Below are 22444 nucleotides of genomic sequence, written 5' to 3' on the forward strand. Positions count from 1 at the left end.
ATTGGTCAAAATTAAATTTATGATGTAAATACCCGACGTCAATTGTACCTACTTTACTTTTTAACAGTCATTTAAACTAATATTCGAGAATATTCTAACAAAATCAAACTGAATATTGCGATGTTTCATCACAAAATTCTTGTAGGCACCTCCTACATTCTTAGTCAGATTAATTCAATAATGATCTGCGATGACTCTAGTTTTTATTACCTATTTATCACTAGAATATTATGTTGGTTTGCTAATTAAAAAAAAAATTGAAATATTTCATGAGATGATTTATTACTTGGTGTACCTAGGTGTTTATAGTTCATCTTTTGGATTTTCTTCATTTAGGTAACTACTTTAACTTCATGAGATTAAATGTACTTACTTAATTACTTCTAAATAGCCTTTGTCATAAAAATGTTCATTACATTTAAAAAATAAGGAACTAGAAAAATTACATAAATGTCTTAAATGCACACCAAACAATATATTACTTTGCGTGGGAATAAAGTACATAGATTAAAAGATACATATTTTGTTTTTAACTATAGACATAAATAAATGACATTCTATTATAAAGGGTTAATCAAATACGAACATTATATCAAAGGGCAAAAACTAAATATAGAATTATCGTTGAGGCATTTTACAAACTAACGGAACGAAATGAAAATCATTGGATTCGGAATGTGAAGTAAAATAATGCAAAGAGTTTCAATTATAAAAAAACAAAGGCACTTTGTAGAAATGAAGTGTGGGGTGTTCTCAGTCAAACTTAAACTAATGTAAACAAGGCGATAAGTTTCATTATGCTAAAGAATGTCAAGTTATTATTCACGAACAAAGAAATCTTAAGTGAACTGAACACTCGTATAGCGAGCGTGGCAACTTAAAACTTGTATGAAGTGGTTTTCGTTAATTATGTTATGGGTTAGCAAAGTGATAAAGTGGAACGTCACAGGTTTATATTTATTTTTAAATTGAATCAGATTTGGTTGTTACTTTACACTTATAAACAGATTCGTCTTAATTTATATAAAACTGTCAGAGAAGACACATACATTTGTAAAATGGATAACAAATTGAACTCCATGTATTTCACTTAATAATCATTGAATTCTTGTTAATAGGAATGTGATACTATTTAATGTGTGCAAATTGTAAATAATGTAAGCTGTAATAGCTACAAATAAGTGCATACATATTATAATAAATTTTATTTTGAAATAATATGTGTAATTTACAGTTGTAAGAAACTGTGGTATTGTACAATATCTCTAAGATGAGAAACACTGTATGAATATTGTATAAAACAGTATGAAATAATGCGAGCTTACAAAATGTTAATGTTAATGATAAGACTTCAAAGAGATGTAACATTAACTTGTGTACGTACATGTAAGACTTTAAAGAGATGTAACTGTAACATGTGTTATTATTATAATATTTATGTGTTAATATAGAGTTAAGCTGAATCGATCTGATCAATCGATTCAATTATATAAAACTGCATATGCATATGTGTTGAATGTCCTTAATTATTAGCTATGGTACCATATAGGTAGGAATTTTAAAATAAGTTGGATTGTATTTTAGAATTACCTAAGTTGATATGGCTGGTAAGGTTTTACTGGGTTTCCCTTACCTTCGAACAAATGTTGGCCATGATGTTTCCCAGAAAAAGGCAGGTGGTGTTGTTATTGTTTTGTATAAATATTATTAACATAGATTTATTTTTGAGGGGGCGTGTTGGAATTAACAAAACTAAATCTATCTTACTCATACAAGTATATTGTTATACTTTCTCTTTCACACATGTAAACTATTGAACAAAAAACAACAGCCCATAGTTCCTAATCTTAAGGACCTCGCTTGTGCTTTAGTACCTTGGTAGCTATGAATAGGAGCACACCTTGCCTTACAATATTGCGATAATAAATTCCAACTCTTATAAATCGCTATGTGCCTTTCAATTAATAGCCCAAATCTAATAGTAAGTACTTTAAATTGACAAATTTCCTAATCCACAAAACACCACAAATTTATTTACCAATGGTCAGTAAGTCGAAATTCCTAATCATGCAACACCTAATGGCCATTAAGACGATAGGTAGACCCAATGCCCTTGAGCGTCTGGGTGGAGCTAAGCGCTCTGTACCCGCACCACCCGCTTACCCCGCTCACTGCGATCGTACGTGAATTTTGTATCGCTGCACCGCCACGAGGTTCAAAGAATAAGATACAGCCCGCAGAGGCGCGCAGTTGGCGCTATACTCGTAGAATCTTTTGTTTGCAGATATTTCGTTGTTTGAGTATGAGTAGATCATGCATTTAGTGGAGGTCGTAAATTACATTTCACGGTTAATACGACTCGCGTCCCGCTTAATACGCCAAATAAAATTATATTATTATTATATATTACTTACCCATCCCGTTACGCACCGTGCACTTTTGTGTAATTGACATAACCGTCGTATTGGTAGAGTGTCATTCTATGAAACTTGCTAACTATGTAATCAAACTTGATGAATGAATGAATTTACTAGTAACTTTTGTTTACATAGTTAGCAAGTTCCATAGAATGATACTCTATGCAATACGCCGTTAGCCAACATTTTTTTTTGTGTTTATTTTCTACCTTAGGTTTTTTGTTTTGTCTAATATCTAAAATTATCTTTTATGCAAGTAACATAATAAAATTGCGGTTTACGATTTATGACGTATTAAAAAAAACTACTTACTAGATCTCGTTCAAACCAATTTTCGGTGGTAGTTTGCATGGTAATGTACATCATATATTTTTTTTTAGTTTTATCATTCTCTTATTTTAGAAGTTACAGGGGGGGGGGGACACATTTTACCACTTTGGAAGTGTCTCTCGCGCAAACTATTCAGTTTAGAAAAAATGATATTAGTAACCTCAATATATTTGAAGATACCCCACACGTATGGGTTTGATGAAAAAAAAAATTCAACAGTATAGTTCTTATAGTTTCGGAAAAAAGTGGCTGTGACATACGGACGGACAGACAGACATGACGAATCCATAAGGGTTCCGTTTTTTTGCCATTTGGCTACGGAACCCTAAAAACATTTCTCAAAAGAAGATATTTATAATAATAATAATAATTTAGCCTATATACGTCCCACTGCTGGGCACAGGCCTCCTCTCAAGCACGAGAGGGTTTAGGCTATAGTCCCCATGCTGGCCCAATGCGGGTTGGGGACTTCACATACACCTTTGAATTTCTTCGCGGATGTATGCAGGTTTCCTCACGATGTTTTCCTTCACCGAAAAGCTAGTGCTAAATATCAAATGATATTCCGTACATAAGTTCCGAAAAACTCATTGGTACGAACCAGGATTTGAACCCACGACCTCCGGATTGAAAGTCGGACGTCAGATCCACTCGGCCACCACCGCTTTTTAAAGAAGATATTTAATATTTATAATATTTACACATGGCCGGGATATTCCTATTATATGCCTGCCGAGTATGATATTAAACACACAGCAAAGAAATTATATTTTATGAACGTAAGGCCGGTAAATGTTATCGCTATTGAAATAATATGTACGTACGCTTCAAACAAAATGCGCCTTTAAGGTGGTCGACTCTGGCTTTGGCCGATATTATGTATACTTACTTTTTTCAAAAAATGCGTGGAAATACTTAAAATAAGGACGGGACGTAATGACAATATTTCCACGCATGTTTGAGAAAACTTAATTTACTTAATAAACTAACATCATTTTAATAGGTATCAATCCTAAAAATGTAATGGTTTCTGAATCAAACTATATATGTAGTATATACCTACAACATAAGTTGCCAATGTTGATCAATTACATAAATTATTATTTTTTAGGAATCGAACTCTATTAAAAACGTTAAATTTTAATGGCAATATGTCGGCGCATGTTCGAAAACATTTTTAGGGTTCCGTACCCAAAGGGTAAAACGGGACCCTATTACTAAGACTCCGCTGTCCGTCCGTCCGTCCGTCTGTCACCAGGCTGTATCTCACGAACCGTGATAACTAGACAGTTGAAATTTTCACAGATGATGTATTTCTGTTGCCGCTATAACAACAAATACTAAAAACAGAATAAAATAAAGATTTAAGTACCCATACAACAAACGTGATTTTTGACCGAAGTTAAGCAACGTCGGGCGGGGTCAGTACTTGGATGGGTGACCGTTTTCTTTTTTGCCGTTTTTTGCATTATGGTACGGAACCCTTCGTGCGCGAGTCCGACTCGCACTTGCCCGGTTTTTTTTATAAATTTCAAATGAAGCTTTCTCAAACATAAGTGGAAATTTTGTCATAAGGTTTGTAATAATAGGCTGCAAAACACCGTGTTGCGCGCGCTAAAGCGCGTCACAACCAAATCAACTTTCTTCTTTGGTCACAAGAACTCCAATTTTATTGCACTTGGGCTCAGCACAAGCATGCAGAATACAAGGAAGGCACGGAGCGACGAGCGACACAGCCTCCTCGTCTCAAAGCTAGCTCATGACTGCCGGCCACGCCTTTTTCGAGCTACATACGCACGAAATGTTGAAAAATATTCGATTTCTTAGAAAAAAATTGATTAATTAACATTATTCTACATTGCATTTGTAGTGTCGGTTAAAACATTTATTTTAGTTTAAAAACAACTTTAATAGAATAAACCGTTTAGTAGACATAGGCAAAGTTAGTCGCAAAACGGCCTCTCGTAATGTTCCTTTTTTCGAAAAATTATAAGTCACAGGAAAAAAGTCAAACGTTACAAATATTGTACATAAAACGTAGATTCATATATATTTTTTTCATAATTTTTTGTTGAACCGTTATGAAGATATATACTCTAGAAAGTAAGAGTTTACGGCCAAAAACGGCGCGTAGCGCCTTAAACCATTAGGACTTTAATAGTTATCACGGTGATCTGCAAGAGCCAAAAGATAGGTGCGACGACGAGCGAAGCGAGGAGGGGCGTGTTAGGTTGACCGTGTAGTGACCAAACAAAATATTGTACAAAAGAACTTAATTTTTTTAATTAATAGATAGCCGTTTTCTTTTAAAATGTGCTTCATAAACGGTCTCCATAAATTCAGTTGCCAAATAAATACTTGGTACCTGCCTCAAAATAAACAAAAGCTGTACGGCATTAAAATGTTGTCTCATATTGATATATTTTAAGGCTCTCTTTTAGTTGCCAATCTATTAATTTTAGTACCCATACCTATTTTTTTTAACTGCTCAAATTCGATTAATTAGTTGACTAGTTAAATACGTGCCAATAATTAAGTGCAATAACAAACTATAATTGCAAGTTACCAATAACATTATTTCAAAACTTTCTTTAGATTTTTTTAAATGTTTTTTGTGATAAAAAAGTAAAACGCCACATAATAACTCAACTCCTGTGAACGCAAAACTTCTAATGTCGCAAACTCGTCCGAGTTTCAAGAAGCGCCAAAAAGCCTCCTTTACGGGCGCGGCCGCTAAAAGTGGCGTAGATATAAACAGGTCACGAGGGACGGAGTAAAAAATATTTGCATAATTCAGGCAACGCAGGTGTTGAAAGGATCTCTAAAAGGGTGAAATGTTCGCTTCATCACTTTAATTTAATTCGATGCTCGCGTAAAACGATTCGGGTAATCTTACGCATCAGAGATGTCGCGCTACAATGTAAATGGAACAAGATTTTTATTTACTTAAGTCCTAAGGAGATTTTCTGAATAAATTAACCAATTATGAAAATTTGACAAAAGCAAGCGTATTATTTTGGTGCAGTTTATGACAGCTAAAGTTAGGATAGATTATGTTGAGACGAGGCATGTTCCTAGTAGTAGGACGTACCTAAGTCGTAGGTAGGCTGGTTTATTATTAACATAATTATTACGTGTTTAGAAGTTTTAAATGATAACCTGTGAACTAGTATCCTATTCTAGCTGTCCAAAATAGTTTATTTCTATTTGTCAAATAAATCACTGCCAGTGGTATAAAAACAAACATCGGCCGTTGAATTTTAAGAATCCCTATAAGTGTGGTACATACACTTTCACTACCTGTTGCACAAATTACTATTATTGTCTATATTACAATTACGTACACTGTACCTAATTCTATTCAGGTTCGCTACTTGTCTAAGCGTAAACACAAGTTTTAACTTAGTAACTAACTACTGCTAAGCCAACTTGACTTGAGCTGTTTTCATTGACCTAATCTGAGTGAACTTAAGGGATCGAGAGCACGTTCTTATGAATACGTAAAAAACCTGGGTAGTACAATCAATATATGTAAAAATATGGCACAACATGTACAGGAATATTCTAACATCACATAAAAATTTTGCCATGCGAATATCTATTCGCGTTTTCTCGGTACACCATTTTTTACCTGAACCTAAGGCGGCATTCGCTCTTTAAAAAAAAATTGATTGATATTGATTCTAGCAATGTTTTCGTTCGCACCAATAATCGTACTCCTAGTAGTAAATGCTAAATATATAATATATATTTTAAAGTTTAGATGTCTCCTAGTGTGAATAGCTGCAGAAATTTAACTAGCTCAATTCCTAACTTATCTACGTAATTATTCACCAGTTTCTGGTTGGAACTTGTCCCATTTGACGTTACCTACCTACTTGCTAATGACTAAAATGCACACATTAATAAGGCATAGGAGGGAATACTGTAGGTACAGTTCTGAGGAACAGATAAGTTTTCTCTCCTGGGACAATAAAATTTAACAGCTTGTGGGCATGTAGGTAATGATTTTATCATAAGTACTTATCCAAATAAAAGGAGTACCTTTCCATGTGGTTATCCACATTATTAATTAAGAAAATTAACCTTCATAGCCCTTAACTTTTGGGTATGTCTACAGGAAAGACGTGAACAGAGTTTTGTGTTTTATTACTAGTATTATATGATCTGTGGTTTGATCATTAATCATTATTGAAAACTAACGTAGGAATTAAAGTAAAGAAACATTGCATCTTTTAACGAGTTTATTAATAAGTCGCCTTTTAATTATTTATGGATTATTATACAGTTATATGTATACATAGGTACCTACATGATGTCTTTATACAAAAACTTTATCTTTTCTATCGAATAGTTACCGCCCCTAACTAATGTTACAGAGTTCTTAGAGGTCAGCACTCTTGTCAGCCGAAGTGCATCAACTTAGCCAATGGCCTCGAGGACTTTTCCAACGATCAGTCTTGCTCTTATCAAAAAATTGGCTGTTTTTATTGATTACGCGAAAATAATATAAACCTTTCAACCTTAACCCTTTACCAGGCTGACAGTTTAAAAATGACAATCGAATGTCAGTCTTACTGATCGAAAATGGAATACATGTTTGAAGTGCCGTATGTGGGAAATATATATCCCTTAGCCTAGTAAAGGGTTAACTGCCAATGTGGACAAGTTTGATAGTGGTAAGTGGTAACTAATAGAAATGATGTTTTATATAGTAATGTGTTCAAAATTTGAATTCCCGTCCAGTACAGTAGCATGCACCCTGGATGCACTGTCCTCCGTCACGACCGGAGCCACGGCAGTCGCTTGCGCAGTCCGAATTGTTGCAGGCAGCGACTGGAAACAAAAGTAATTACATAGGTACTTACAAGGAAGAAGGAAGATTCTTTTCTGTTGAATGTTCCTCCTTACCTGTATGTATGTATCCACATACCTACAGTAAGAGCAGAAAGTACTAGTCATTAACTGTACTTAATTCAAATTAGATAAGTGGGCATTACTGAACTTGCATTTTATTTTTTGGAATTTTTATATTATTTCCACTCATAATCACGAGCTCTATCGATCCTAATATTAGGTCCTTACCTATGAAATTGGCGTTTTTGTTCATAGATATAAGTCTGATCCTAGTTTTTTTTTTTTTTTACAAAAGTACATACACAATTACAATAAAACTACAGTGCACTCAATAAACAACGATTTTACATACAATTAATTGTTATTTTTTATTGTTAAGTGTTCAGAATTAAGCCTTGAAAATAGGTCTTTTCATGTGCTGTCGGTTCGAGTATTAAAATTACTTATATTTTTCTAATGGTACCAATTTTCAAGAAATGGAGATATTGAAAACATACCTTAAAGGTGTCAAAAATTACTGGAAAAATTTTGTTTGGTTTGAATTAGCCATCAAAAAAATATCCGCAAAATTAATTGTATGGAAATTCGTGTTTCGTTGAAATTCTCCGAACAAAACGCCAATTTCATAGGTAATGACCTAATACAAGAAAAAAAGTCATACAAATTTTTGTTGTCCGTTTTGTTACGGTCATAGAAGGTTGTATTGAAAACCGTAACCAAACGGACCAAAAATTTTGGGGATACATTTTTTCTCAGTAAAAATGGAAAAAGCTCGTGATTCTAAGTAGAAATAATATAAGAAATGCCAAGTCTAACACAAACAATTTTGGTAGGTACCACTTTAAATAGAAATGCCCAAGTATGAGATTAAATGCACTCTTGGAGAATGTCGCCATAACTACCTATTTACTTCAATAATTAAAATATCTTTCTATGCTAATATTAAACTATGTTGACTATAAAAATACCTACTATTCCCAAAAATGTATAACAATATTCCACGTCAGTTAAATCTTATTAGGTACCTACGTGCCTCATTTGAGAGAAATATTTACATTTCAAGACAATTTAAGACTAATGAGTACTAATGACAATAAGGAAAGTGATAAAATTTTTGTAATGAAATTTTCAAAAAATGAATTTTACAAGTAAATGTGGATTCCTGGAAAATTCCACAGAGAAACGAAGGTAATCGAAGTGTTGGAAATTGTCTCATACAAAAGTGTAGAAATTTTCAATCATTCAATCATCAATTGTCAATCTCAGAAACTTTCCGTCGACTAAAAAGTAATTACTTATAAGATAATTGCTGAAATTTAAAAATGTTTAACTCACCGGACATTGCCAAAAATGCTGCGATAATGAAAAACAGAAGCAGGTATCCCTTCATTTTACTTTTACTACAAATCTCCTATATGATAAACCCGATGCCCCCGACTGTATTCTGATCGGAATGTTATTACAGCTGTGATGCCTCGTCTTATAAGCAAAACTGTAATCTCAAGCAGCAAACTTTTATTTGCAGTTGTTATTCTTTAAGTTCCAGCTATTTGGTTGAAGTTTTCATTAAAATATATTGTTTAATAGTAACATGAAGTGCGTTTTTAAGTTTGTAGGTGAAGCGCGGCTAGCGAGTGCCGGTAAAGTCCCTCCCGTCAATGAAACAGAAGGAATGATGTCATATTTTTGCTTGTATACTCGGGGCTGTGGACCTACTGGGAAGTACCTCGAAGTACTTGTAAGATGTTTATAGTTTTACAGTACATATGGTGCTACTTTACCGCACTAGTGCGATAAATTAGCACATTACGTAACTTTTCGAAAATAAAAATTGCCAGATGTGCACTCCCTTCGATCGTGTTTTAAGCTATCGCAACTCGTTGCGAATTTACTATTTTTTGCTCTTGTATCGTAATGTATAGTTAGTCAAACCAATTTGTCAGTCAGTAAGAACTAGGAAAACTATACTCATCCTTTTCTTTTGGGTGCTAGTACAGTGTAAGACAAAGATAGTATGATTCTCTCTTTATATGATTGAAATGAGACAGTCCTTTGACAAACTGTACCTACTATTATAACATAGTTAAAATATTATTTTGCTTAAGAATGTGTATGAATTAAAACCTGAAATATTTATGTAAACACATTAAAAAAAGTGACCACCGGCGCGATTCAAAGAACGCTTATAAGAAGTCACAGCGGTACGATACCGATCTGTCAGTATCAAAAGTGACATTTCTTTAACCAAAAACCGTATTCGATATCGTACCGCTGTGACTTCTTATAAGCATTGTTGGAATCGGGCCACAAGGTCTGGGATAGGCTTGGACCCACGTTTTCTGCATTCGCGGCTGGCGTCATCACAACCACTCTGGATACTTAAAAAACACGAATCTAAATACTTTTACGGCCTCCTAGCCTAGTCGGTAGTGACCCTGCCTACGAAGCAGGAGGTCCCGGGTTCGAATCCTGGTAAGGGCATTTATTTGTGTGTTCATCACAATATTTGTTCCTGAGTTATGGATGTTTTCTATGTATATTTATAAGTATTTATATATATATACCTATGTGTATATTATATGTATCGTCGTCTAGTACCCTTGTGGGTTGCGGGTTGTGGGTAGGCTTGTGTTGTCACAAGCCTTATTGAGCTTACAGGTCGATCTGTGTAAAATTGTTCTATAACATCTATTTATTTATTTATTTTATTTATTTATTTGACGAAATAAATTTAATTATAATATGCCTAAAATGCTTTTATTTCTTTGATTGTACCTTTGTGCGTGTAACATCGGTCACGAATGTCGAATTTTAGATAAGTAAATTATATAATAAGTCTTATAAGCGGAATGTGAAGCGCTGGTGGCCTAGCGGTAAGAGCGTGCGACTTTCAATCCGGAGGTTGCGGGTTCGAACCCCGGCTCGTACCAATGAGTTTTTCGGAACTTATGTAGGTACGAAATATCATTTGATATTTACCAGTCGCTTTTCGGTGAAGGAAAACATCGTGAGGAAACCGGACTAATCCCCATATGGCCTAGTTTACCCTCTGGGTTGAAAGGTCAGATGGCAGTCGCTTTCGTAAAAACTAGTGCCTACGCCAATTCTCGGGATTAGTTGCCAAGCGGACCCCAGGCTCCCATGAGCCGTGGCAAAATGCCGGGATAACGCGAGGAAGATGATGATGATGATAAGCGGTATGTGACATATTTTATACAGATCTAAAGCTACCATGGAAAAATAGTTAAAAAAAGCTAGGTAGCGCTAAGTTCGGGTTTCAATAAAATGTCAGGAAATTTAATTTTCAACAACTATATTTGCCTATTAAAATATATTGAAACAGTATTAATTAGAGATGTATGTAATATAACTTCTATTTACTTACTTAGTAAGAAAAGGATGTTTAGATAATAGGTTGTTACAGTCAGCATTAATAGTAGCGGAAACGGAAACAACTCTCCAAAAGTACCTGCTATCCTTGTTTTTTTTATTCAATAGAGAGTGATAGACTAAGATAACTCTGCAGTGATTTTGATAGCGCAGACTGCGCAAGTGTTTTGGACGTCATCATTTCATAGAAGTTTGACGTTTATAATAATATTGTACAGTCTGTGCTATGAAAATAGCTGCAGAGTTATCTTGGTCTGACTACAGGTATATCTCTACAGTTCTCGTTCTGTCTCTCGCAGTTTAATTATTCTACGTACAGGGACTATTATATTTTAGTGAAACTATTAGAGAATGGAAATAGTTATTTGTTGTACAAGGGAGCAAAGTTGTTGTTTAACCGCTCGTGCTAATATTGATACCTACCCGAGCAAGCGAAAGATTCCAAAATTGAACCACGAACGTAGCGATTGGTTCGAAAAATAGAATCTTTAGCGAGGGTTTCAAAGCACGAGGGTTATTCAAAATTTGCCCCCGAACCTTTATGCAGAACAGATCACATATTTTCTGCTGACCGTAAAAAACAGATTGAAATACATACTAAAATTTAACAGGCATTTTCAAAATTAAATGATTTTAAGGTGAAATACTATCGTATTATGTAAATTACATTGGTAACTTATGTGTTATGTGATCACATATATAATAATAGATACATTTCTCTTAAAAAACCTAATTTGAGCAAATAAAATTACTATAAGATAACACGAACATTATTACTACCTACCTATGTATTTGTTTACGAATTGGTTGGAACACACTTTCATGAATTGAATTAAATTTAGTGTTTTGCACCTCCTAAACAGTATTTAATAAATCATTTCTCCACTACCTAGAGGTTGTCAGGAAGATATCGCTCTTTAACGATAAGACCACCCGTTGTTTACCTGTGTTTTTATGTATTACGTGTTTCTTGGTAAATTTTAGTTCCAGGTTGTGCAATAAAGATGATTTGTATTGTATAGGTATTGTATCTGCAGTAAGTATTTATGTAAGTACGTAGATATTTTTAAACGTATCGATTTATGTTTACGTATAAAAATATTCAAACTTTTACAGGTCTAAATATAAATACAAGTATACCTATTATACCTAGTAAGTAGGTATACCTAGGTATAATTTGCAGGAATGTAAATACCTAAGGAAAAAATATCAGACATCGCAAAGGACCATGGGCAAATTTGTATGGGCACTGTCCCCACCCACCAACAGAAATGAAAGATGTCTCATTTAATAGATCTTGGCAAACTGATGATTTTTTACTATGACGAGAATCGCCCTATGTATGGGGTTTTTTTCTGTCCCTAAGCAGTTATGTTTTCATGGCGGTGTTCCGGTTTGAAGGGTGAGACATGGCAGTGCAATTACTGGGTATTGTGGCATAAGATCTTTACGTCACATGGTCGGTAACGCGTATTACGTGATAACCATGAGTTGTTACATCCGTCTATAGGCTGCGGTGACTGTTTACCATCACGCAGCCCCGCATGCTTGTTTATCAATCAACTAGTATAATAAAAAAAACAAAAACTTTCAATGAAATGAGCAAAAAATATGTAAAAACAAAACACGGTTTTCCAAGAAAACCCCATACATATGGCGATCCTCGTCATAGTAAAAAATCATCAGGTTGCTAAGATCTATTAAATGAGACATGTTTCATTTCTGTTGGTGGGTGGGGACATTTCTGCCCATGGGCCTTTCTCGTTTTCTATTTTGTTTCTCTGAACTTCACCTGATAATATATTTCTATACCGATATTCTAAAGGGAAAGGCTGCAATTAGGATGAGTAAATTGACTGCAGTTTAAAAAAACTGTTTTTTTATTCATTCAGGTAGGTATTTCTATTGAACAAATCTATGTACCTACTTATATACCTACTTAGTTTATTATTTGTAAACTACAAAAAAACAATTTGTAACAATATTTCAAGGCTTAATTTAAGAAAATTGGCATACTCCCTAGATATTTTAGGAAGAATGTAATAAAACATCCCAAACTTCGTATCGAAAAACATAGTTTAGCGCGGCAGGCGGCCTTAAATCGACTTTTGCGGTCGTGTATGAGGAAATAATGAATATTCATGAGAACCCTAGGGGAGGATTCCGTAAGAAATTGTCAACGTAATGGGAATTAGAGGGTGATTTACGACAGATATTCTTAACCCAGTCACTATACTGTTACAGCCGTTCATTAAGTCGGGATAAGTTGGCAGTAAAACTCGTTAAATTAAATTTAGATTATAGTCAAACTATGTGTAGACTAGCAAACGCGTCAACAAACCTAATTTACAGTATAATAAATATCCACCTATATAAAAGAAACACACATTATAGAATTATAGAATTTTGCAATAATTATCGAAATGAACACCTTTAACAATCGTACAGGTATACAGATATCAATACCTGTTACCTAATGTGTATAAAAATACTTAATATGTACAGACATTTGTTGGTTCTTGCAGGTACGGATAAATAGCTAATTAATCATAACATCCATGAAATACTTACAGCAGTAGGTAGGTACATTATATATTGTAATATTGTAACTGTATTGTTTTTTAATTATGACTTTCTCGTTGTAACTTAAAAGTTACGTAATTCAAAATTGTTCGTTCAATCGCCTTATGCTACTTAACATAGATATTCAAATTATAAAAACGAAATTAAGTAGATATTTCATTAGAATATTTTAATTTTAATTTGAGTCAGAAAAATCAGTGTTTCAAATGATTAAGTACCCTCCTCTTTTATATAAATAATAATATAAAATAAAATTAAAAAGGGCAATGTTCGCAGAACACAATATAAGCACCATTCGGGTATTACCGAATGTCGGATAATTCCGAAATTCAGATGAAAATCACCCTTAATTCCATCATAATAAAAGTCTCTTTCGGAATTATCCGACAGTTTTCGACATTCGGAATTACCCGAGTAAACCTTACCTCAATAGGTACTTAAGCATGAGTACTAGTTTACACTTATCTGTCTAAAAGTACCATTCCTTATGTGTAAAGCCTACACCTCGATCCTTACATAATATTTACGTGTTTCATTTTGTAGAAATACTTTAGCTTATAGCATTTTACAGTATATCTGGTGCTCCATTACGACACCCTGTGCTTTAATAAGCACATTACGTAACTACGTCGAAAATTTAAAGGGCCATATGTACTGTAAATAACTATTACTTCTTCCATTCTTTGGATCCACCATTTATTACTATCAAATGAAACCAAAGTCTAGATCTAGTCTACAGTTAGCACACGAGCCTCGAGCATTATCGATATGGGATAGTGTGTGCCCGCTCAGTACAGTCGCCATCAGATATATCGGAGCGGCCAACGTGTTCACAATATCTGAACACGCACTCTAACGCCTTGACAATAGAGGCGTGTTCACATATTTGTGAGCACCTTGGCCGCTCCGATATATCTGATGGCGACTTTACATCAGCAACAGGCATGTGGGGCAAGCAAAGCAGCCCTTAAAATTCCCCGGAGCTCACGTGCAGACTATAAAATATTAGCTAATAACTAATAATAACACCTTTTAATTTTTAAAGCAAAGGTAACAAATTTTACTACTAATAATATAAAATGAGTTTTGGATTGGTTCGCATCCAATCACCGTATAAAAATATAAAATACCAGTTATTTCATAAGTACGAGTATAAAGCTTATCTAAACCCCTTCTTGCATTTTATTGTATTTATTTTGTAAGCTAGCAGCTCTTGGAGCTGATGTAGGTAGTTAAGAAATTTTATTAATGCTGTCCAAATATAATTTAATTTTAATTTTTAGAGCTTTGAACGACACTTTATTAATTTTATGTGTTTTTAGGGTTCCGTACCCAAAGGGTAAAACAAGACCCTATTATTAAGACTCCGCTGTCCGTCCGTCCGTCTGTCACCAGGCTGTATCTCACGAACCGTGATAGCTAGACAGTTGAAATTTTCACAGATGATGTATTTCTGTTGCCGCTATAACAACAAATACTAAAAAGTACGGAACCCTCGGTGAGGGATTCCGACTCGCACTTGTCCGGTTTTTTGTAATATGCAAGAAGGGCTTTACTCAAGCGTGCTGCCTATACCTACTTAAAGTATTTTCTAGGCGCCAACGAGAGCCGAAACATGCGGCAACCTAATTTAAGAACTAACTTAAATTTATTGCAAATCGATCTGCAAAACTCATTTACATTAGGTCTCTTTTAAAGTATGTAGGTAACATTTGTCTTTGACATCATTGCTATGCTGTGCCTCGTCGCGTTATCTCGTTTGTCGCTTCTTAGAACTTTCATATAAATAACTAAGGTAGAACCTTCATCATACTCTACTAGCAGCTTACAATGTTCTGACACTTTGCTGGCAGTTTTTTCCCGGGCGCTACATTCCGTTCAGTCATTCAATTATTAATTTAATTTAATTATACATTCACTTTTGCTACGTTTCTAATTTGCTTTGACTAGTGTTTCTCGATATCTGGTCCTGTTGGTTTCTCATAGCGTTATCACTTAAAACTGGCCGAGCTGAAAAAGAAAGAAACAGAACATAAAAAAATAATTGTATTTGTTTGAAGAAGAGGAAGTTTATGATACGCATTTAGTAATTTAGTATAAGAAGTACAAAAAATAGAGCATAAACACAAAAAGGGTTGATATTGAACAAGATACCTACCTATTAGTACCACACGAATTAATTTTAGGGAAAAAGTAATTTTAATATGACCAGAGTTGCATTTGTTTTGTTTAATCCAATTTTATTACAATACAAATTCCACCCCTTTTTTAAAACTCCAACTCCAATCGCTATTGGAGCGATGCATAGCTGCTTCCAGTAGAGATTTTTTCTAAAATTCGAATGCTGCCAATTTTTCTTGTATGGTAGGCCGCTAGAGGTTACGTAAAACATTCCTGACTATATTCAGTAAAGTTATTATTTATGTAATAAAAATTCATATGTTAAAATAGAATGTTTGGGTTGTCAATAAACTATTTTTACGTTCTACTACTAGTCCAAAGGGACTAGTGTTGGTGTAAGTAAAAACTTACCAAACATTCTGAGAAGAATTTTCTCTATTCCATGAATGGGTGACTCGAAGCTCAGGCAAAGAAGCGTAGCCAAAAAGAACGTCAGTATTATGTGGGATATGGCATTAGCCACCTGAAATAAAATAGTTAGATATGTAATTTGTAAATTATATAAGGTTAAGCGTCAGTGTTTAATATCTCAGTGCGTGTGATATCAAACACTGAAGGCCTAGGGGAGGGGCAAATGGGCATATCGACAGGTGACAAGCAAAGTTACTAATTACTAAAAAAAAATTAAACAAAAATCGACCTTCTTTTAGTACTAATATGGTTCACTATGGCTATGAACTTGTGGTAGTACTTAGTGACTTTTGCTTGTCACCCGACGATATAATAATATTGTATGTAAAATTTAAGCTCATTATACTGAAAAGACTAATAGTTTTAGACCAAAGAAGACGAGCCTTGCTGGCTTTTATGTCTATGGTCAAGCACGTAAAGGAACATGAAGCAATATCTTACCACAGTGAAGAAAGTTATATGTAGTGGATGCCTCAGCTGCCCCACATAGTACAACTCGACGACTCCGTTGACGAGGTAAGCGCAGAAAGTAAGCCGAGAGAGCGGTACGAGGAATTTCCATGACAGCAACTTGCCGAGATAACCTGTGAAAAGGTAAGAAACGTATTACTATAAATAATGAAATAATAATTTAGTCTTTAGCTGTACAGTACAGTAGTCCTGTCCTATTCAACAATGATCGATAGGAGAAATATGCATCCTGAAGACTATTTGAGCTATATCAACGACTAAACTATGAGTCGCTTAAGTTCAAACTCGGGTAAATCCATCTGTCAGATTATGCGATTTTGGTATTAAGAAAAGGTAATAGGGTAGATAATTTGCTGAGAGGGTCGAATGGAGTTTATAGTTAAGCGACACAAGAATGTTGTCTTTCTTTTGACGTTATATCTGGATTTTGGCCAATTTTACATTTCGTTGCTTTGTAAGGTAATCTCACCTCCGTTGCCAGTAGCGCAGGCAGTGACTAGCCACCCGTTGGCGATGCCCCACGCGACCTTATGCAAGGAGATGTACGCCGCAGCCTCGATATTGTTGTAGTCGTACCAGTCCTGGTAGAATACTGACACACTGAACGTGGTTACCGTCCCGAGGATTATGCTTGTCGTCCATGCGAACACTTTGAAGATGCGAGAGAATTTGTAACTGAAAACAAAAACACGCCACGTTACTCTTTACCGTGCCTAACACGGGCGTCACATCATATTATTCACCTAATTTGATTCATACTACTACGCTTGGCATGACCGTTACCAAAAAAGATACATTCCATCAAAATCTCGAGGACATTTTCATGTTTTCTATCCAAAAATGGTTCAATTACTTCCTAATAGATATACTAAAATTATTCACGCATCAGAAAGTTAGAACTATAATAAAGTAACAAATCCAAAGTTTGATTTAGGTTTGATTTACGACTATTAAGAACTAAAAGTGATTCAGGTATAGGTACTCACTCGTTTTCCTGTATCCTGTGCAATATATAACCAGTAAGCAAACCCATGAAGTACGTAGTCAGTTTCATGTGGGTCTTGACATATTCCGTCTTGAAGTAGAAGTTAGATACGATGTCAGTAAATTCTCTGAAAAACATTGTTTAAGATGTTAAGGATCAAATGATCATACTACAATGACATGCTCTGCATATCAAATACACAATAGATACAAGTAGACAAACAAGTAAGGCACCTCAGTAAGATATTGTCAAGATATGTCATGGTTTCGAACAGAAGGCTCTTAGTATCTCCGAGGTATTCAGAACTCTTATTTTATTTTTATTCCCAAGCTTACTATCGTTCGGTTGCACTTTGTTCACAAACTCACTTGGCATAGAACAACAAGGTGGGATCCAGCTTGTCCTTATACGTGATAAAAGCAGGAATGACGACGGAAACGATAATGCTGATGGAGAGGAAGATGGGCCCGACGCGGCGCCAGCGCCACAGGCTGAATATGAAGATAGGCGCCACGAAGAATAGCTGAGTGTCCACGGAGAGGTACCACGATTGGAACATGCACTGGAATAGAAACGGCATCTTATCGCTTAGAACAAGCTTGTAAAACCATTTACATATATTAAGAATTTTATTAAGATTACGTTCTTGTCCTACTTGGAAATAATATTTTAAGTATAATAAAATAGAATAGAATAGAAGTTCGGTAATAGTATATTAGAAATTATTGTGAGATTATACTGAGCCAGTCAAAGTCGTATTGAATATCCTAACCTTCTATTTCTTAGAAACTATCCAAGTTCTTATGATAGTGATTTCAGTTAAGACCAACATCTACAGAACTTGAATCTTACCAGATGATCAGTGTTGACATAGTTGTTGATGTACAGAATGTTCGCCCACCAGGACGTCATGCATCGCTCCTGCTCTAGTTGCATCCTGTCTTCCCACAGAGGCCCCTCTCCGATCTTCGGCAGCCACGTCATGTAGAACAGAATCACCACGGCATACGCGGGAGTTACTCTATAAAAAAAAATTAATATTCTTTTAATAAAATAGAAGCGCCTCATCGTACCATAAAAGCTGATTTACTCATTAGGTGTTTGCTATGCTACCCTTGTTAGTAATAATTCTTTTCCACATATTTGACTTGAAGAGATAGTACATTTTTCTACTCCAGCACTCTTATTTGTAGATTAAATAGTCATTTAATCTGTCTGGCAGTTGACAGTGAGATTTAAATCAACTTCATAAGAAGTTCGGCGCCGTTAAGTAATGAGTTTCTATCTATTAAACTAGATACATACAATTTATTAAGCATACAATTCAATAAGCTCTATATAATCAATAATCTATAAAATACACTTATGTAAATATTTTTTCCATTTTATTTATTGGTATATGTACCACGTTATCTATAAATTGTATATACAGATGTCAATCACAATGAAAAAATTAACGATGATCAACTCTAGCCAACGTGGGATTCGTTATTTTTTTAATTGTGATTGAAATCTGTATATGTATACAATTTATAAATAGACACATAATTATATTCATGTCGTGTATGTACCGGGAATGTGTTACCTAATAAACATAAGTAGCTGGTGACATAGATACATCTTGAAGACAAACTAGAGCTTTAAGGAGAAAGTAAAATATTAAAGAAAATACTGGTAATATTTAAAACCCGTACTTTTATTGGTTCTCAGCTTGTGCACTAAACTCGTAAATGGAACAGCATTCAGGATAACTATGTACTAGTAGTTAATTGGCCGCGTGAGCGACATCAAAGGCCGCGAGCACACGCCTGTGAGGGTTCGCCACAAAGGACTCCCATTGTTTATGTAGGCGCTCTACGTCAAACACATGTTTACACTTTTGCACCTTATTCACTTGAAATAAGGAGAAAAGTGTTTACATTAATTTGACATGGACCTCACCTAGTTTACCAAACTATAATTCTGAATCATGTTTTTGGGATTATGGTAACGTTTGTTGTGCGTTGAATAACAAGCGCTTGTAATCACGCCCTTTGTACTTTCCATTGTAAAATGCTTCAATTGCCTGCTGCTGAAACCACAGCACAAAATCGAAGGTTAATAGTATGCTGAGTTCTGTGAGGCTTTCTAGACGTCATACACAAAGGAAAAAGTCTGACATGCAAATGTAAAAAGATCTACTACAGCATAATAAATTCACTAGGTTACTGGTCATTCGAAATTTTCAATACCATTTGAAATTATTATATCTCAAAAAAGCTGAAGCCGAAATTAGCCCGATTCCATAGAAGGTAGGATCGTATACTTAGAAGTGGTAAAAACATACGCAAATGCGACACTGTGATTAGTCGAATTCATTTGTTGCCCACCATAATCCATACTTAAAAAATGGTGGGGAAAACATGTGTGAGACTGTGACAAGGACAAACAATATAAGCGCTTTCGCTGCTACTCCTACTGAAAGATGCACAAGACTATCCCGTTCTGTCAGTTATCCCCACCCTCATGCCAGATCCAGTTTTAATACTAGATTCATGCCCGATTCGAACTTTAAGATACGTCAATAGATCTAGAAACTATATGGATTAGATATGTCAGTGTCAAATGCGACATTTGTTCAAACAAAAACGTCACTTTTGACACTGACACATCTAAACCATATCGTTTCTAGACCTATTAATTGACGTATCTTAAAGTTTGAATTGGGCAAAATGTCCTGTTCCTGTCAAAAAAGTTGTCATTTGTAACAGTCCTTACCTAATGTACCGGAAGACCAATATCGGTATGACGTTGACCTTGCCTTTCCTCTTGTCCAGCTCGATCAGCAGGAGCCGGCAGAACAGGAACGCGCTCAGGAACAGGAAAGTGTCCACCAGCAGGGAATTGTTCAACATGAACGCGTCTGCTGGATGACGCACCAACTGAAAGTAATATAGGTGTTATAAATCACTGCAATAGGAAGGAATTTAATATATGAACCGACATCGCCCCGATTCGAACTTTAAGATACGTCAAGTAATAGATCTAGAAACGATATGGATTAGATATGTCAGTGTCAAATGTGACGTTTCTTTAAACAAAAACGTCACTTTTGACACTGACACATCTAATACATATTGTTTCTAAATCTATTAATTGACGTATCTTAAAGTTCGAATCGGGCAGATGGTCGCATTAAACAAATCATTTGTGGTATAAAGCATACTTTTGGCCTTATTTTGAGGTGCACGTAAAATACGTGCACTTCAAAATAAATTTCCACGAATCCTTTGCCAACCAGTTTGACTGGCTAACAGCTAAATCACTAATTGGTGTCAATGACCCGTGTCCAGGGCGTTATGAAGGACAGACTGTATATAAGCAGGTACCTAATACATAAGTTACTTAAGTGCCTCAACTTAGCTCATGTTGTTGTAAGAGCTTAATGTAATATTATACATTTTACGGTCCACTAGGATACGTATTAAGTAAGTACACTTAATATTTGTGGCTCCTGTCATATTTTGTATTTACTTATTTGATTGTTATATCCCCCAACAACCGATAAAAATAAATCCATATTTTATATTAAAAAACCGGCTAACTGCAATCTGAAGTCGCGCCGCGAGGGTTCCATACCATAACACAATATTCATAAAAGTCCGGCTGACGTATAAGGCCCCGCATCGAAAAATAAGAGGATCTTTGAAACGTGGCAGTGGCTATAGAAATAAACAGATGTGATTTTCGGATATATGTTTCTTGACTATATGATAATACTAGTCGAAACACGAATGCTTAAAATTTTCTCAATAAAAAATAAATCCGAAGTTACCTCTTCATTTTTCTTGCTGCATTTTATTATTTGTTGCTAACGACTCTAAAGTCGGGCCAAGCTAACAGGCCAACTTGAACTTGCACTCACATCAAACCTATATTAGAATGATATTGGAATCATATCAGTTACTTAGCTGTCATTCGCACGTTCATTTCGCTCAGACTTGTCCGCACAAATATTAATGCGAGGGAAACGCCCGCGCCAATGATAGCTATGATATGATTTCAATATCATTCTAATGGCTCCTCTACACGATGGGCCAGGGCTGGCCACTCCAAGGGACGCAGTCATGCGGTAGAATGAGATAGCAATATCACTTGCTCCCTCTAACGCATAAATACGTCCCTTGGAGTGGCCGGAGCTGGCCCATCGTGTAGAGGAGCCATAATATTGGTTTTATGCTAGTGAACGTTCGAATTGGCCTGTAACCCAGCACAGACTTTGAATTTTAATTTTACCTTCCTTACCTCATTCATAATAAATATCTACCACCAAAATACATAATAAATTATAGTAGAGAAGTATAGACTTTTCATAGAATAAATTAAAACTTGGACTTATTTTTAAGACAAGAAATAACTATCTTAATACCCGGTCCCATGCCTCAGCGTCCATCACAGGTCCACTGGCGATAAACAAACACGCATGCCCAGCTATGATGAACACCATGGCCAGAGTCTTGATGCCCGTCACGCACTCCAAGCCCAGCGTGTGGTTCTGCTTGCACGATATCAGCTTCTTCACATTGTGGATGACGGAGAAGGAGATGACCAAGTTGTGGACTACCGACGTCTTGTTGACACCCCATTTGATCTTGTAGAACTCGTAGATTGTGCTGAAGAGCAAGATGGCTGCGAAGAATAGGATCACCGCCCTGTAATTACAAATTACATTTTCAGTTTGCTACAGGTACAGACAGCAACACTCCTGACTGTACATCGGTGGACCTTATGCCTTTTGTAATAAGGTCCACCGATGTACAGTCAGGAGTGTTGCTGTCTG

At 35.4% G+C, this 22444-nt stretch overlaps 1 protein-coding gene across 1 annotated transcript in view; it reads right to left on the reverse strand.

Moving 5' to 3' along the window:
• Positions 1 to 15106: 15106 nt before the first annotated feature.
• LOC134806795 (nose resistant to fluoxetine protein 6-like) overlaps positions 15107 to 22444 on the reverse strand; it is a 39510-nt gene continuing 32172 nt past the window's right edge. The window contains exons 4-12 of the mRNA XM_063780159.1: positions 22034 to 22316; positions 20383 to 20546; positions 18478 to 18646; positions 17994 to 18187; positions 17627 to 17752; positions 17110 to 17315; positions 16611 to 16753; positions 16110 to 16221; positions 15107 to 15587 (exon numbers count right to left, since the gene is read on the reverse strand). Of these exons, the coding sequence (XP_063636229.1) occupies positions 15502 to 15587; positions 16110 to 16221; positions 16611 to 16753; positions 17110 to 17315; positions 17627 to 17752; positions 17994 to 18187; positions 18478 to 18646; positions 20383 to 20546; positions 22034 to 22316 (1483 nt within the window). The 3' untranslated portion in view covers positions 15107 to 15501. The remainder of the gene's footprint in view (positions 15588 to 16109; positions 16222 to 16610; positions 16754 to 17109; positions 17316 to 17626; positions 17753 to 17993; positions 18188 to 18477; positions 18647 to 20382; positions 20547 to 22033; positions 22317 to 22444) is intronic.

This window comes from Cydia splendana, chromosome 3, assembly GCF_910591565.1.
Source record: "Cydia splendana chromosome 3, ilCydSple1.2, whole genome shotgun sequence".
NCBI classification, from domain to species: domain Eukaryota; kingdom Metazoa; phylum Arthropoda; class Insecta; order Lepidoptera; family Tortricidae; genus Cydia; species Cydia splendana.